The sequence below is a fragment of the Orbicella faveolata genome, unplaced genomic scaffold (assembly GCF_042242905.1).
Source record: "Orbicella faveolata isolate gen_17 unplaced genomic scaffold, um_ofav_v1 contig_46, whole genome shotgun sequence".
In the NCBI taxonomy this organism is placed as follows: domain Eukaryota; kingdom Metazoa; phylum Cnidaria; class Anthozoa; order Scleractinia; family Merulinidae; genus Orbicella; species Orbicella faveolata.
In genome coordinates, this window is record NW_028301576.1 from 338,559 (window position 1) to 355,995 (window position 17,437).

General features: G+C 39.7%; 2 protein-coding genes and 1 non-coding gene across 3 annotated transcripts in view; 2 read left to right on the forward strand and 1 right to left on the reverse strand.

Moving 5' to 3' along the window:
* The window catches only part of LOC110051692 (protocadherin Fat 3-like), an 18,381-nt gene extending 15,573 nt beyond the window's left edge, over positions 1-2,808 (forward strand). Inside the window, exon 25 of the mRNA XM_089277341.1 lies at positions 1,159-2,808. Within this exon, the coding sequence (XP_089133467.1) occupies positions 1,159-1,668 (510 nt within the window). The 3' untranslated portion in view covers positions 1,669-2,808. The remainder of the gene's footprint in view (positions 1-1,158) is intronic.
* On the reverse strand, positions 2,752-17,027 carry LOC110051693 (uncharacterized). The gene is made up of 11 exons (XM_089277342.1): positions 16,884-17,027; positions 16,473-16,775; positions 14,641-15,312; positions 13,881-14,126; positions 12,515-12,928; positions 11,796-11,969; positions 9,973-10,294; positions 8,033-8,257; positions 7,354-7,609; positions 4,659-5,054; positions 2,752-4,430 (listed from the first exon to the last, which is right to left on the reverse strand). The coding sequence occupies exons 1-11, from the start codon at positions 16,957-16,959 to the stop codon at positions 3,387-3,389; spliced, it is 4,128 nt and encodes a 1,375-aa protein (XP_089133468.1). The 5' UTR covers positions 16,960-17,027; the 3' UTR covers positions 2,752-3,386.
* Positions 9,340-9,421, forward strand: Trnas-gcu (transfer RNA serine (anticodon GCU)). Its single transcript has one exon. It is a non-coding gene; the product is annotated as a tRNA-Ser (tRNA).
* Positions 17,028-17,437: the final 410 nt, after the last annotated feature.

Here is a 17,437-nt window from a genome sequence, read left to right on the forward strand (position 1 = left end):
CTTTTATGGAGTAATGTAGAGAGGTGTCCCCAATTAGTTTTTATTTGTAAAAACTAGTGAAACTGACACGGTAATAAAGTTATTATTATTATTATTATTATTATTATTATTGCGGCACTCGCCTGTTTATAAGGGCAGTTCTTGTTGTGCAACAAAATTACTTCTAATGTAACTCCCAGAAAGGATATCGCAAAAAGTGAGCTTAAATGTTTATTGCTGGATAAGCAAAGATGGTGTTATTACGACTTTGTTTAGATCCGAGAACATGATGGCGGATTATTGTAACTAATGCTGAATGAGACGCAGTTAGAATTTCCGCCGCGTCAGGTACCATTTAGATCATTTAAGGTTGTAATTCTTATGAAAATTCCATGTGTTAAACCTGATCCGAGATAAAACTACAGTTTTTTTTCTATAATATGACACTGACCTTATTTTACACCTTCGCCGAAAACTCTTCATAGATTTTCAAAGCTAACGGCCAAGAGTTTAACAATTATCTCAGTAATCTGCTTAAAAAGTGAATAAATAAAGCTGGATGAAGGTTTTTGCTTTTTGAAATTTTAACAGAATGGTTCAACATGCACCGAAGGTCGTCAAATGGTGTTTCATCCGGGAGATCTTAAATGTGACACTACCAAGTTATAAAATGTAACTATTGACAAAACATAAATATAAATATGTGTAATTGTAAATACGGCATTAACCAAAGAATGTAGTAACTAAACTTTTAAATAACCGGTAAAGGGAAGGCAGGTCCTCCGTAAACATAAAAACGTTGTTTTATAAATAACTGAGCACTATCATTGAGCTAAATGATTCGAGAAGTTTTAGCTGTTAATGGAAGGACCAAAGTTTCCTTTTCAAACGATTCGTATCTCAATAATTAGAGTATAAACATCGTCAGTGAATAAATCAGTGGTGCCCACTCCTTTCCTGTTTAAGCTGCTAAGCGAGTCACATGACAATTATGTTCTGCTTGCTAGTGTGACTTATTAACATGCATTAGAGAAATTTACTGAAGCCTAAGTGTCAAGCTGAAAAAAGCCGACTTGTTTCGACTTTATAAGAAATCCTTGCTTTTGAAGTAAAGACTGCGTAGCTATCCAACACCGAGCGGTACGGGTAACTTGTTTTGCCATATTTTAATCGATACAGGAAGCTCAAGAGGTTATAATTCACATACCAGCAGAGGAAGACAACAGTTCATTGGAAGAGAATGACAGCATCTCTCACGGTGTTTCTAGCTTCATAAATTTTGGTTACGCTGCTGCCATGGCGGCCATGAACGACAGAGATTCAGATGAACTTGATGACATAGATCACGAGGCGTTCTTTCCTCCTCCCCCCAGGGGACCTCCTCCGCCACCGCCGGACTCTGACGAGGACGACAAGGACGACGAGGACGACGACGAGGACGACAATGAGGACGACAATAATTCACCTGTTGTCTTCCGCCGAAGTGATTACGAAAAAGGTAGAGATAGTCCGGGGCTCCAGCCTGCAGATTACGATGGTGATGTTGATGGCATGGTACTAAGTAACTCTCCTTCAGATTCCACATCAGACAGCACAGATCAGTTAGTAATAGGTTCTCCAAAAGTTTCATTACCTAATGGTTTGTTCTTGAAGCGATTTTCTTTGACCGAAGACACTACTGAGCTTTAAACAAGATCGACAACCACATAATCCACTGACAGTTAGATACGGCCTTTATAGACTTTGACGCCGCTCCCTATTTAGTAAATATGATCGGTACAGATACTGCAGATACAAAAGTCCAATAATAGGTACGCTTCGTAAGGTTTAGGGCTGGCAGATCCGTATTTAATGTTATGTCAATCTCGGACGGAAGAACAGAAGGAGGTCCTCATACCGTGAGATAAACGACCAAGTCAACTCACTGCAGCAAAATGTTTCAGAAATCAGAAATCAACCAGCCTCTTAGTTACTGATGGCAGAGTAAACAAAACTCTCTAAAATAGGTATTTATTAGCAATGGTACGACTGTCAAAAGTGAAACGTACGCAATATGTTTAAATATGTTTTACTTTATCGATTATTTTAACTCGCCAGCGCAGTAATCTTGCTTGTAATCTTATAGATGGGTAACAAATTTAGCAACAAATATACAGCCAACGAGCATCTCATGTACCAGAGTCAGCCGCCATCTTGAATAAGGATGTATGCCAACGGTGTTTCACTTAGTATTTCAAAAGGGTCCTTCTCATCTCCTTTCGTAACAATTCAGACGAGAAGCTTATATTAACATCGTACCATACTACTTCTGGCTTGAAAACATCGCCTTTGCCGATGGACTTCTGAATTTGAAGGTTATAATTGCAAATAGTTTTGTTAAACAGAACGTATAAAAGTTGTCAAAATTTTTCTTAGAATTCTAAGAAGTGTCCTTTCAAGCATTTTTGTTGTTTTTTTGTTCTGCTCAGACGTCGACAGTGTCAAAGTTAAGTTTGTCTATTAATTCAAATTCACGGTTCTCGAAGACTGAGATTAGGGTGCCCCCTAAAGAAAGAGTTTACTCTTTTCGAACAATTTTATTAGTTCATCCTGTGGAACTGTTAGATATCACATATTTTATATTTTTGAAAAGTTTGTAAGACAAAGAAATGACTATTTTTGCGAATGTAAATATGAATTACGTACTCTGATGCTGTTTGTAATAGCATCTTGAAGAAGAGAGTTTTGAATGTCTCAGTTTTTACTTTTAGTTTATTCAGTCCACACTCAAAGTGCAATTTTCAGTTTCAGTCCACAAAATTAATAAAAGAACACAAACAATAAAACCAAGCCATAGACTTGTTTGAGTAACTCTATTTCTGTAAACTAAATAAAAAAAAAAACTGCTGCAACGAACGATTCGTTTGACGTCCCTTTCAACAGTGTACTGTGTCTGTTACAAACTGAGGCCTGGTGTAAAAGGTGAGTTTTGCTCACAAATTCACTTTCAAGTTCAACATAAGCAAAATCATTCCAAGTTGAAGTAATTTTACACCAGACGTCATTTTGATTAAACCATTCACACATACAACATGGTGAACGGTGATGACTAGTTGAGAGATTAAAACCCAAGTTCTCTTTTTTCATACTTAACGAATTAGGTCATGGGGGTCTCAGGGGATTTATACTAAAAAAAACAAAAACAAAACAAAAAACAGACAAACCATAGCAAAAACAAAAACAGGCAAGGAGAATGAAGTTATGCTGAACGCGTCATAGCCACGTGACGTATGGAGGGCGAGGGAAGAGGTGGAAAAGTATGGGGGGAGGAGGGAGGGAAAGATCAAGGGAAATTTCTGGAAGGATCACGCCGTCATGTCTGTTCTTGTCAGTTGATTTTCAGGGAACTCGACAACACGAGGGCGAAATCATTTCTTTTCCCAAGTAACATACTCGCCCTGCCTCAAGCTAATTCTGTTCTTTGGATACATACTCTTCGAGACGGCCAATAACTTAAGTTTGAGTTTCCCGGATGTCACAGTCACCATGTAATTAACGCGCTCATTGAGATTCCTCGCTTGAACTGTTCCGCTTCCAAAAGGAGTGAAAAACGGAAGAGCATATGGGACTTTTAATTTCGGCTCAAACGTCAATTTCTGTTCGACCGCGCTATACAGCTGACCAGAGAGAGCCAGCGGTATATGCCACAGAACCATGTGGAAACTGTAATGCGACGTGCACCAGGGCTGACCGTCCACGCCATAACCTTGGCCAGCGGTCAAACCGTGAATATTCCAGAAGTCGTTTAGTTTTGTTCTGTAATGTTCTAAGGCTTTCTCAGCTTGTTTGAGTGCTTTTGCAGGATTCATTCCCAAATGAATGTTCATAGTTGTCCAATCTGCATCGCTTCCCATCCAAATCGAGTTGAACTTGCTCTCTTCTTCGAGAGAAAAACAATTTTTGTGATTAAGAGTTTCTTGAGTTACAGGTCGCATTGAAGTTATTTTGTTTGGTTGCTTCGATTTTCCAAGTGCATTACCCTTTTTTGCCGTAGTATTGTCTTTTCTGATCTTTATTTTCATTTCCACTTTCTTCACCAGATGTTTATCTGAAGATACTTGACGTGGAACTTTGTTACTTGTTTCAGTGTTGGTTTTTGGATTTTTCTTCACAGCTAACTTTGGAGAGTCTTTATTCTTGTTAACATGGGACTTCTTTTGTAGTCCGGAAACTTCGCTAAAGAAGCTGTCCAGATGCGCTACAGCCTCTTCTCTGGGTATTTTTCTTTTCTGTCTTGTTATTTTGTTCTTGCTAGTTGTGTTTGTTTTCTTTCTCAGTTTGTTTGCAGGAATACCCTGAGTGAGCACGCGCAATCCATAAGGCGTGTCATTCAATTGTCGTTCCTTTTGCAGATGTCTTTTCATCTTATCAGGATCAAGGAGACTTCCAAGACCCAAAACATAGGCCCAAACCTAAATAAGGAAAAAAAAAAAGAAACTCTAGAAAATAACAACTTAACGTGTAGAGTATATCATAAACTTGAAGTAGAAGTAGTATAATTTAAACCGCTGTGTGATTGAGCTTTCCAAAGACATTTCAGGAACTAACAAAGTTCTCATGCAGCCATGACTACAAATATATAGTATAAAGAAAATCGAATAGAGCTCCCATAGATCCTATAAAGGCAGTGTGCTACTCACTTGTCCATACAAGGAGTCCGTCATTAGCCAATTAGGTGAGCCTTTCTCGTGATCCCACCAAGAGTGATAAAATCCGTCATTCTCATTCCATAAAGTTTTGTCCATTTTAGCCTTTCCGTACTTGAACGCTTGGCGAACCGTCTGAACTAATTCTGTTTCTCCTAGCGCCTCAGCAAGAACTTGTCCAGCTCGCAAACCCAGAAGATACATCACACTGTTATAGGTGGTGTGGTCGTAACCCTCGAGGTAAATGATGTCATAGGTGCAGGTTTGATGTAACGGAAGACCCGAGCCTTCTGTACTGATATGCATCAGCCAAATCAATGCTTTGCGGGCCGCTGGCCAGAGGTCTCGCAGGAGTTTTTGGTTGCCAGTCCATAGGTAAAGATGATAAAACTGCAAAAAGTAAAATCATGTTTTTGAAGCATGGTGGTCTGGGTTTGAATCTCGTCCTCAGAGGTGCCTTAAGCCGGTGACTCCTTTGTGAGTGCATTTTCACTAATTCAAGGCTGGTGTCCCAGAAAGATCACTGGTTGATTTCTAATTATTACCTTTTGGCGAATGAAAGAATCTACAGGCTTTAACAGCTTTTAATATAGAGAATTTAAAACACAGTAAAATTCTGACCTAAACTTAACGTTAAGGAAGACTAAACTAAACATAGGCACCCAAGGCGTGCAAGAGTTATTTTTTTTTTATGTGAAGTGTTGGAGATAGAGGCATTCATGGTACAGTAATGATTTGGTTAATTTGACAAGTTTTTTTTGGTTGCGGTGTTACATCGGTCATGGTAAGATAGCTAAATAGTAAGCCATAAAATGTTTGACTGAACAGACTACAGTAATCTGACACGTCTCCAAATTAATGTAGATACCATCTTATTTTCTAACAGGCAATCTGATTCGTTCTTTGATACAACCCGCACTGTGATTGGTGTGACACGCGCTCATGCATAACTCCCTCACTCACCGATCACATAACCCTTCCAACCCCCAAGAGGAATTTTTCCTCAAAAATACTCAAGTTAATTTAGAGACTTTTTCGCATTTTATACGAGTCGTAAGTTTACCTTTTTACACAACACAACTTCACCGAAAATAGAAAGAAAGAGAAAAAAACCTGACACGTTGAAGGTCTGATTTAATTAAATTGCACTTTAACTTGGTGCCACGCAGTCTTCAAAGAACATTTGAACAGTTTTCATACTTTTTACCTTTAAAAATATCGGACGGAAATGAATGTCATCAAATGAAACTATTAAACTGCTACTGCAGAGACGTAAAAACCGTCCAGAAACGAAAGCTTCTTTTTTGTTTAATATCCTGGAAACAATAGCCGATAGCTTGTCAGCTCTAATTGAATTTACTCCCAAATAAAAAACAAAAGTGTTAAGTTACCATTTGTTTCTAAAGATAGCAAACATCTCGTGGGAAAGAGTGGTGACGATTCGTCCGCTCTAATTGAATTTACTCCCTTGTGAAAAACAAGAGTGTCAAATTACACTTTGTAACTAAAAAACAAAAATATCTCGTTATATTTGCATGCAACAAGAACAAAACAATCGTTACCCGCACTAACTATTGTAAACGTTAGAACTGTTTCAAATCTAAAGTCTCGTCCCCTCTAAAACATGTCCTAAGAACTAGACGCGACGATTCGTGACCTCTAATTGAATTTACTCCTTGTGAAAAACAAAAGTATCAAGTTACCTTTGTAACTAAAAATAAAAATATCTCGTTGCATTTGCATACTACTAACTCACCAACTGTTTCAAACCTCAAGGCTCATCTCGTTCATTTAACTAAAATCCTCAGCCTAACCCACAGAAAATGTCGAAGTAAACCAATATATGAATACTTCCCCCTCTTTTATAGAAGAATAAATATGGCCGTTCTGAACTCTATCGGGATCATATCTTCTCACATACAATTTACCTTTACAACAAGAAATTTGATTGGCTGTTTATAGTACATTCAATCTGATTGGTGTGACATACATACATCTCTCACTCACTCACTCACTCACTCACTCACCAATTGACCCGTCCACAACATACCCGACGCGCCGACTAAGAGGTATTTTTTTACAAAAAAATAACTCAAAAATGGTTCGTCGTAAGTCAGTTTTAAACTTCCTGGAGGTCTTTAAGTGCTGTTACTGAACTGCTTTAGGTAGAGATCAATCAGTGGATATTGCTCGGAAGGAAACAGCGTTGAATTAGGAGAAATATTAGTCCAAGAATCTAGCCAATCAAATCACGTATTTTCGGAGTCACCCTCATCGGCTAAGAGAGGCAGCCCTGGGGACGAGAATGATGTCAAATGTTGGTCTAGTTTTTTGTTTATTTTTTTCAATTTTTTGTAAGAAGTTTTCCTTTCTTATCGACTCCTCCCCTAAAAACCATCACATTTTAACCGCCTTTTCCTTAATAAAGGGTTAGGTCAGGCTAGTTTTGAAGATTTGCAACTGAGGTATTTATTGACGATGACAAACTTACATTCTGAACAAGGATAATGCACGAACGTTACGAATCACGTTTTCATACAAGACATACAAATTAAAAATATTATAAATCATGTTTATTACTCTGCAATATTATTTTATGCTGACCAACCCATACTTCACATTTTTACGGCTTTATGTAACACACCCGTCAGACCAGACCATCCTGGATTTAATTTCTATACCAAAATACCTGTGCTAGAAAGGCTGGCGTAACATCGGCCATAACTCTCCCTCCCGGGTTATCTAATCGGTTTGTCCGGTTATGGCATCCCCACTGCATTTGCAGAGTTTCTTGTATATATCCAGCTGGGTGCTGAAATCGAGCCCAGGCTCTCACGACGTTCTCTAGCAAATCTGGAAAGAACATGACGTAAGGCAGCTCTCGCTGGAAATCATTGTGAACTGAATCAACGTCATTACAGTCTAATGCCTCCCACTGTCGCCATCTGGATAAGAAAAAGTGAAAAATTTTCATCTTATCAGTTCTCGTTCGTTCTCATTGATTATATGCAGTAACCTAAATCCAGCGTAGTGTTTTGATTTGGCACGTGGGGCGGGGGGGGGGGGGGGATGGGGTGCAGGCAAGGTCCATTCTGGTCGCAGAATCATGACTTCATAACTTAGCAAGGAGGGAAGGCTTGAACACTATGATGAGAAATATCATTTTCAAAAGACGAATGTGACAAATGCAGTTTAAATGTGTCATCCATAAGCAAGACCATCACCGTGTCTGTCAATCTCTCGGTCTCTTCGTCCAGTGTGTCTGTCCAGATGTGTGTCTGTGTCTGTGTGTCTGTCTACCCAGCTGTCTGTTTGTCTGTTGGTCGTGACGATCAGTAGATGGCTATATTCTTTGCGTGAGCTGTTACCTGCCGTCAGCCACTCGGAATCCACTTCTCCAAAAACTTAAACTGTTGATAAGATGATCTTGAAGCCACTCAGGGAGTGAAGATTGAACAGCGTGATCCTGTGGGGGAGAAGAGACCGGCCTTGGTGGAGAAATGTTTGACTGCCAAGAAATAATGTCTTCCAAGTTTCCCAAAAGGTTGACTCGCATATGGTTGGCCACATCCTCACTGGAATTGAATAATTTGCTAAAACAGAACAAAGGAAAGGCTTGTTTTACAACACTAAATAACTAGCAAGCAACGTTTAATACAAGTTTTATACAATTTTAATTTACCAGAAAATTAAATACAATACAAGAAAACAGCTACTATCTCTGGTCTTTTCTGGAGACACATGTTGCCACTCGAGGGTAAGCGTACAGAGTAGACGGCTGATATTCAGGCTGCCTTTCTGACAGTACGAAGTTCCTGATAGAAGCATTCATTATTTTCGAAAAGACAATATAACCTGTGCATATTTTCTATCCTTAAAAACTCGAGTTTAAATTGGTTCAAGAGTCGGGAGTGATAATGAAACAGATCCAAGATTAGAGTTATTCGAGGTTAGAGAAGAAACGGAAAGCCTCCTTATCCCAATATCTGCAAAACAATTCCTTATTTGCACGATTTGACAAATAAATACAGTTCTAGCGAATTTGAAACCGTGTCTTTTGAGTCATTTTTCCCGTGCAAGAAAGCTTCAATTCATGGAACATCCCTAGTGACAAAAAATGTCGGAGATTTGCATTTGATTTTTAAGGTTCAAAGTCTTAAACGGTTTCCCACGCTTTGGAAGCACTGATCAACAATAAGTCTATCGAATGTATATTTTTTTAATTTTAAGAGCAATACCTGTCAATTTATTATTCAATTTTCATTGTAAATAGAATTTAAGCCGCGAAAATGGATTTAAAACAAATTTAAAGACACTTCTTTCGCTTACAATTGCCGCGAAGACGGCTCGAGAGAGAAATTATTTGTATTTGTCTTTAATTAATAATTTGACACGCCGCGAATTTTCTTCGATTCAAAGAAGAAACAAAGAAACCCCTTTGGATTTCATTCTTTATTAAATTTAAAGACGGGTCAGGTGATTAAAAACAAAAGATTTATATAGTAAATGGTTTGAACCCAGGAGTATCAGTAGTTCGTATAGTGTGATCATCCGGGTGAGGGTAGTTCTGAAAGTGTTACCAACAACAGTTCTTTTCAGAAGTACTCTCACCGGAATGGTCACACTATATGAAGTTAAGATTTATATATTTAAATTTTGCAGAGTTTATGCGAATGACGAGGTGGCCGAGTGGTTAAGGCGTTGGACTGCTAATCCAATGTGCTCTGCACGCGTGGGTTCGAATCCCATCCTCGTCGACATATTTTTTTTTCTTTTTCTCGCTTAAAGTTTTTTTTCTCTCTATAGTTCTTTTTTAATTTTTTTTTCTACAAAAGGCAATCATTTACCTTTTCTGGTATATTATTTTGGACTGTATTGGTTAAATATTGCTGCATTGCAACCTACCGGCCATTCTGATCTAACTTAAAATATTCGCTGAGCTTCGAAATTGACTTTCAACTAGAATTTGAACCCATTGCAACAGAACAGTCAAACAACATTTAAAATGTTCTTTACAATCCGAATTTATTAATTCTATGATTTTTAAGAAGAAACTGTTGTCCTTACATAGTCCACATAGAGAACCGCTGTAACCGAGCCTTTAATCGCTGGGCGAGCGGAGAATATTGAATATTGAATAACGTTTACTACTAGGCTCCTACGCAGAGAAACTGGAGGAAAATAAAGGGCCTTCATTGTAAGAAAGAGCTATTCGAAGGCTAGAGCAACCTACTATTTATAATTGTAACGTTAAAACCAGCTACTGAACCATTTTCAATTTCGATCAGTATCACGATACATTGCTCACCTGTAATACTGCCCAACTCGCTCTCCTGTGTGATCTCTGTTAGGATAATGCCAGGCTAAAATAAATGTCAATGTTTCACTTATTCCAGAAGGTAATTTTGCACCAACGGAAATCGTTCCATGAAAGCCTGTAGCTTCAATCCTTTTCCTCAACCTTCCACTTGATTCAAACGCTTCCCATACCGACCGGAAGTCATCGGTGACTGCAAATGTCGGCTTGTTTGTGTTGATTGACATCAAAGAGGTACTTCCGCTGTTAGGGAAGTTTCCAGGTCTTTTGCAAGTCAGCATTTCACCAGTTATTTTCCATCGTCCTTTCACCCCTACGCATTTTAAATGAGTTTAGTACTGTTTTGTTAACTTTTTCTTTCACGGAAGAAACTACTGTAAAAGTAGTCCGTGTTACGTATTGCGTTACGCAAGAATCACGCAAGTTAGTACTTCTGCCGTTAGAAAAGATTTACCCAGCACACCTGGGTTGTTCGACCTCCGTATAAGTCAATATCCAGTGGATAGCGTGGTTTGTTTTGTTAACACTTATCCACTGGATGGCGGTTTATCCGGTGGATAGCGTTATCTGGGCCCAGCACAGTCTGAGCGGCTTCTATTTGCGGGAGCGTTCGACCGAGAAAAACGGCTAAAATTATATTTGGCACAGTATGGGCATTCTTGATAGATTTAAATTGCGAACACACAGATCGTTCAGCAACATCCCTTAGAATGAAGGAAGACTCAAAATGGAGGTAAAAAAATATATTCCAGGAATGAGAGAGTTGCCAGCAAAAGAACACGAAAGACGATCGGGGAGTAATTCTATTTCTGACGATTGATGGGGTCAGCACGACGGAGAGGCTAGCGGGGTGTCACGGGACGTTTAGGGACTACATTTATTTACGCTTTTGGCGGGAGATTTAGGTCATTCTAGAAAGTTGGTCAGTCTTCGTGTTCGTCCACTTTTAAGCCTTTGTTTTAACAGCGTGTACATCCACCAATAATTGTGATAATTTTGATAATTGTGATAATGTTGATTTCATACCCTTTCTCGGGGTCTCGTGCTGCTGCGTTAGATGAGGAATACGTTTCGTCTCTGGCGCAGCACAGGTTCTAATTGTTCGAACCAATAGTTGTAAGATTATCTTATAAGACGGATTACATCAGATGACTGACTGACGCATCCTCAATAAACTATTCAAGTCGAATGTCTCGTGTTAGTGCAGTCAGAATTTCAAACAGATTTTAGAAGCAGAAATTGTTGTTTGATCTGTTGGCCATAAACATTTTTCTACATTCTGCAAAACGCTCTACTCAGCAAACAAACCAAAAAGTAAGCAAACAAGTAACCATCTAAAGCAAGCAAACCCAGGGGGTACTCCCTCATATTGGCTATATAGGTATGTGCTGCCCCAAAGGGTATGGTTTTTCAGCCGTTTTGGTCAGTCGTAAATAGGGTAAGATTTTTGGGAAGCGGGCCGCACACCCCAACCCAATTTTGCTGGGAGTACCCCCCCCCCCCGCGATAGAAACAGACCAACAATAGTCCTAGTCTGCGAGCGGGCTCACGTTGGAGCACAAGCGCGCGCGGCGTAGCCGCGAGACGAGAAAGGTGCCTCTTCCCTAGACTCCTTCCCGCCGGATTGCTTTGCTCTTCGTCGCTCGCGCGTGACTCAAAGGTGAGCCTGCTCGCAGGCTACAATTTTTAAATCTCAGGCCGCCTTAACAGTGAAATGTCAGTCATCTTCCGCCCTCAGTCTAATTAGGCTGAAGGCGGGAGATGACTGACATTTCAGGCTATGGCGGCCTTGTTTAGAGTGTTTCCAGGCTTACCGGAAATAACATCAGGCCGGTAAGCGTGAAGCGGCATAGAGTCCTTTAAGGAACAATTGTTCTTTTCGTAGCTCCATGCCATACAGCGATCGTCTTCATTACACATGGCTGCACACTGTGCGGACGACTCCACGTCAACTATGGTCTCTATATTGTCACCATCCCTTGATGTGTCTGGGGATCAAAAAGGAAAAAGAAACAAAATAAATACACATTGCAAAACAAGAGGACTGAACAAGCAGACAACTCCCTGCTCATGCCAAGTTTCCTTTTCTCTCAATCGATCTCAATAGAACTGTGAGATTTCACCCGGAGATTACTGATGACAAAGTCAATCGACCAATCACAGACACAGATTTCTGTAGTGCTAAGTCATCAGAATGGAATTTTTGCTTATCCATGGTCAGGCTATCGATTTTGACTCGCAAAGGTGCTGCCCTAGGCTAAGTTCTGCGCATGACAGCTAAAATAGTAATAACGGCAGCCCTCGAATAAACGCCGCACCTCTGAACAACAACGCTGCGCTTATTGAAAACACGCTAACCGTATTGCTGGTGGGATTTGTCTCAGCGGCGGAGCAGCCAACAGCAGCGACCGAGCTGCCGGGAGAATGGGGAGTAGCGAAGTAAATACTCGCGAGCGCGAAATCTGGTAGCTAAGCAACCTAAATGAAAATTAAAACTATAACAGTAATACCGTAACTTGTGTTATGACGTTACCTGGTTGTTCACCAAGAGGAATATTTAACAAGAAAGACAAGTTCACTTCTTTCTCAGTAGGATTTTTAACACTCAGCGTGAAAGTTACCCCAGGAACAAAAGACAAATCAGTTTTTCTTGCACGGAGAGTTCCATACGCAAATAAATCCATTTCTACACCAAAAAATCTCTCGTCTCTAACACTGAGTCTTGACACTGGAAAAGAACCAGAGTAGGACAATCCTTTCACACCGGGGTATCCAGGGGGAGGGTGTGTTCGTAGCAAGGCGACTTTTGTTCCCAACGAGGAGCGAACTCGTACTCCAAGTAGCGCTTTATCCAATGCACCTGGCCCGAGTTTGACCGAGCCACCGGGAGACTGGTTCTCAAGGGTCCATTCGTGGAATGATCCGTCAGCCCTTAGCTCTAGTGATCCTAGAAATGAAAAGCAGAAAATTTCAGCACGCCTCTACCAAGTCTTAAGACTTCTAATTCTCGTTTTTTTTTTTCATGCCACTAACATGGGAGTAAGAAAAGGATACTGAAGGGTAATACACAGGTAACGTCCACGCGACCTCTTACTTAAGGCTCGTGTCTATACCAAGAAAATACAAGTGACTAGTGGGATATTCCATGGTATACCAACGAGAACGTGTTGTATAATTATTTTATACCATGCCATAGAAAATACAGTGGCCAACACAATCAGTGATATACGCGCAAGGCGCGATGGGAAAGTTGGGTGCAATACCGCAAAGTATACGACGGCTTTGCTAATTTCTGATTGGCTGTATTTTCTATGGGATGGTATAAATACGAGCAGCACACGAACATAGCTGGGAAATATATGGGTACATACAAACACATACGTGCAATACACAGGAATAACACTGACAACAGATAGACGTCATATTAATAATAATACTAATAATAATGATAATAATAACAATTAATAATAATAATAATAATAATAATAATGATAATAATAGTAATAACAATATTTATCCAGGGAGCCCACTCGCCTTGGCGGTTTTCAGTGGGCCCCTTCAAATCATAATAAAATTAAAAACAAGAAAAGAGATAAAAAAATTGATATTACAATATAAAACAGATTATCCATAATGGTTCATGTGTTACCCGTATGAATGCGTACGTATTGCTTTCAAGAGGGGTAAACAAACGTAAAGCGAGTTAAACCCTTATACAGGCATTATCCAAGTTCTTCAATGCTTCCAATGATATTTAAGAATTACACCTTGGTCTCTCAATTCCATGCTACTGGACTTCGCTTTGTCCGAAACAATTCAACGCTATTATTCCAATTCCACTGAAGGGAAAGAACTTGTTAGTCTACTCCATAGTTGCGGGAGTCTCATAGCAGCATTACCTGTGCCCATTCCTCCAAGCGGTACTGCAGATCTCATGCCGAGAGGTGGAGGAGTCCCACTGGAAGACTGGTAAAGATATTTAACAGGTGTATATCGTGGTGTAACCCAGCCGTGGACAGTCTTAGTGAAATTTTCCGGTTCAACATACAGAGCGCACTGCTGCAGAAAGTTAAACTTCATGTCTGAGTTGATGTTGGAAGGTCCATTCAGAAACCGGACTGAATCAAGAAGGTCGCCTATGTTACCTAAAACGGAACAACATAAGTATGAGGAAATAATGACTATTTTGTTTGTTTCCAGAAATGGGAAAAATAGGTCAAAAAATTGAATCATTTCTAAATGGCCTAAGTATTGGCATTATGCTCAACTTTTGACATATGGATTGCCTTTACTACGCCTTTCAGTAACATGCGGACTCTAAAATTCAAAGCTCAACCGACAAATGCGTTTCTCGCTACCGTCGATCAAATGTTTGGCGGCTTCTCCCAGCTTCCAACTACTGCCGACTACTGTTTCGTTGTCTGAACTTTGCTCAACGATTTGATTACCGCGCACTAGGCAGTAGTCGGAAGCTCGGAGGAGCCGCTGAACATTTGATTGACGGTAGTGAAAAACGCATTTGTCGGTTGAGATTTTAATCTTAGAGTCCACACGTTATTGAAAGGCGCAGTAATACAATAAGTGATTTTAACTTTGCTCCTTATGACTCCCTGTTTAGAGCAATAATTCAAGCTTCTTACCACGCGACGCATTTGTTACCTTCATTTGGATTAGGCACCACTGTTTTCTTGCTATTTTTCCTTTGAACGTGATCTTTAGCTTGTTTGATATCCCACCTGTCACTTCGGAGCTTCTTGGAAGGATTATCTATGTACGCTATGACATTATCAACTGTTTTGCTGTCAACGTTCTTAGATTGACAATCTTGCATGCTATAACACTGCACAGTATAACATCGGCCAGTCATGATAAGGGCGATATCACACAGCTGGTCCTGACAACAGAGCTTTGCGCAGTGTGTAATGTCATTTGATTTTCCACGTAGTGTAAAGTTCCCTGCGTCCATTCCTGAATTCAAAGTGGCATTCTTTGCTATCTCTATGATTCCGCACTTTTTATCATCCTTGTGCAAGTATTTACTTTTCTTTACATTTTTAACTTGGGTTTCACTTTTGACTCTTGTTTTGACAGAACGGCGGTTCGGTGCGCCTTTCTTTCTCCTGCTAGTTGAAAGTTCATCTCTTCGCTTTGCAGAAAACTTCTTTTTAACATGAAAAGCGTGTTGTGTCTCATTCATAGTCTTTTGGCTGTTTGAGTTAATCTTGATTTCTCGGAAACCACTTAACTGAGTTTCATTTAACCAGACAGCGTGCTCGTTGGAATAAGGTTGCTTGGTTTTCGACGTGTCTTTAATCTTCGGTGAACTTTTTCCTGTGAATTAGATTAAACATACCCAAGAGACGATAGATCATGTCTCTTGACATACCATATTACTTTCATTATCAATTATTTTCAATTATTATCATACATTAATAACTGACCATTATAGGTTAAGAAGAGTCAATCTATACTGAGCACCTTACTTCTGAAGTTAACATTGCGAAAACACTTACAGCGTGGCGCTTTTTCTCGACATGTTCAGTTGAGGAATTATATTTTCTGGCCTGCACTTTCAGCGCTGATGAGAAATGCAATGGTGGAAACAATAGTCTTCGTTTTCTCAGCCAAACGAAATAGTAGCCGTTTCGATTTAGCGTCTCTGGTGACCAGATTATTGATTGGCCATGTTTGTTAAATCAAAAAAAAAAAAAAAAAAAATCTGCTTTATGTAGAAAAAACAAAGAGATCATGAGGCAAGAGATCCCTCCCCCACCCGATGGGGTACTCCCCAAAGATTTTGGTGGGGTTTGCGGCCCAACCTTGAAGCCCTTACCCAATTTCAGGCCAAAAAATGTGATTTTCCATAGTCTATTTCAGACCTGCATGAGTGAAAAATTGATACACCATATCTCTAAAATTACCTCACGACTCTGATATGACTATATGACCGAAGCTAACCAGAAATGGAGCCATTTGCATAAACATTTCAGAAGGGCGACAAATTTGACAACGTTGATGCAGAAAAAAAATAGTTCCATGTAAACAAAATGCCCAATGCTAAGCCAACGTGTAAAACATACCCTAATTCAGATCAAAATGGTGAGAATTTATACCTTTTTCAGGGCAAAACATCTCAAAACCATACCCTTTGGTGCTGCACATGCCTGTATAGCCCATATAAGGGAGTCCCTACTTTCCCCCACCCCCGGGAAAAATAAAAACAAAGCAAGGAAGCATCCTGCATCCTACTTACGGTACTGGTACCCGTTCTTATGGGTCAAACACTTCTTTTACCAATATTTCGTTTCATTCAAACTTTGTTCCCCTTCATGTTTGTGGGAATATTATTAAAGTACTCTGCTGTTAATATGAAACCTGAAATGTGTTTTCAACATAAGAGCTTACACAAATATTACATAGAGCATACTTAGCGTGGTCAGATTAAGGAAGCAGTTTCCATAACCGACTGATCAGAAGTTGCCGTAACTTACTTTTAAACGCATTGTTTAACAACACAGCCTGAAATGACCTTTGTCCTTGCACTGCTGTTTGAAAGCGACAAACGTCTTCCGTTGAACAAAACACGCTGTAACAGGAGTGGCCATCGAACAGCACTACATCACAGTTTTCTGTGTCACAGCAGTGTAGAACACAACTTGAAAGGTTCTTATGATGCCCAAGCCAGTGACTTGCCATTGTCATATTGTGAGAAGAGGAAATAACGGTATTATCAAACGTAGCCACCGGGAGACACTCTCTTGGATCACGCCACGAATGCGAACTTCCATTTAAGCCTTTGAGATGAAAACAAGCAAAATAATAATGGTAGATTTCTCATTCGAAACTAAGAATTGGAGCACTTAATCTGTTAATAGTTCGTCTATTGTGATCTTTTGACCTACCTGTGCAGAAAAGTACTTGGATAACAAAGAAAGTTATAAAAGTAGCACGATGTCCTCTGAAGAGTTCATAACACATTTCTTCGATACAACTTTGAAGTTTAGCACAGACGAGACAGTGGAACCAGTCAGCAGTTTACTTACTAGGCCGTGAAAAGAGCAAGTATATTTGATATCGAACAAAAAGCGTATCCAGAATGTCTTATACAGACAGGTGCTTTTGTACTGCATGACCAGTCAACCAACGATCTGACAATCGGGCAGCCACGACAATTTTGTGCAACATTTATATTACGACTAAATCGAGAGTTTCAGTTCAAACGAAACTCGGCTTGGAACCAATAGAAGAAACAAAAGGTGACAAACGACACACGAACGGATATGAACTGTTTAAGGGTGTTATGGCCACTGCGAAAGAAAATTGTTGTCTCTGCATCTGTCAAAAAAAATACAAATAAAGATTGCCTGTTACAGGGTCGTAAAGTTGTTCCAATAATTCTCTGTAATCTATCATCGACAATGCAGTTTTACAAGCTGTTTAGGTCGTAGACGATGCG

Excerpts from the sequence above, each read along its gene's own strand:
- LOC110051693 (XM_089277342.1), bottom strand. The coding sequence starts at position 16,959 with ATGTGTTATGAACTCTTCAGAGGACATCGTGCTACTTTTATAACTTTC. Across the intron at positions 15,313-16,472 it reads GTTAAACAATGCGTTTAAAA|GAAAAAGTTCACCGAAGATT; the intron begins GTAAGTTACGGC and ends TCTAATTCACAG. Across the intron at positions 14,127-14,640 it reads GGTGCCTAATCCAAATGAAG|GTAACATAGGCGACCTTCTT; the intron begins GTAACAAATGCG and ends GTTCCGTTTTAG.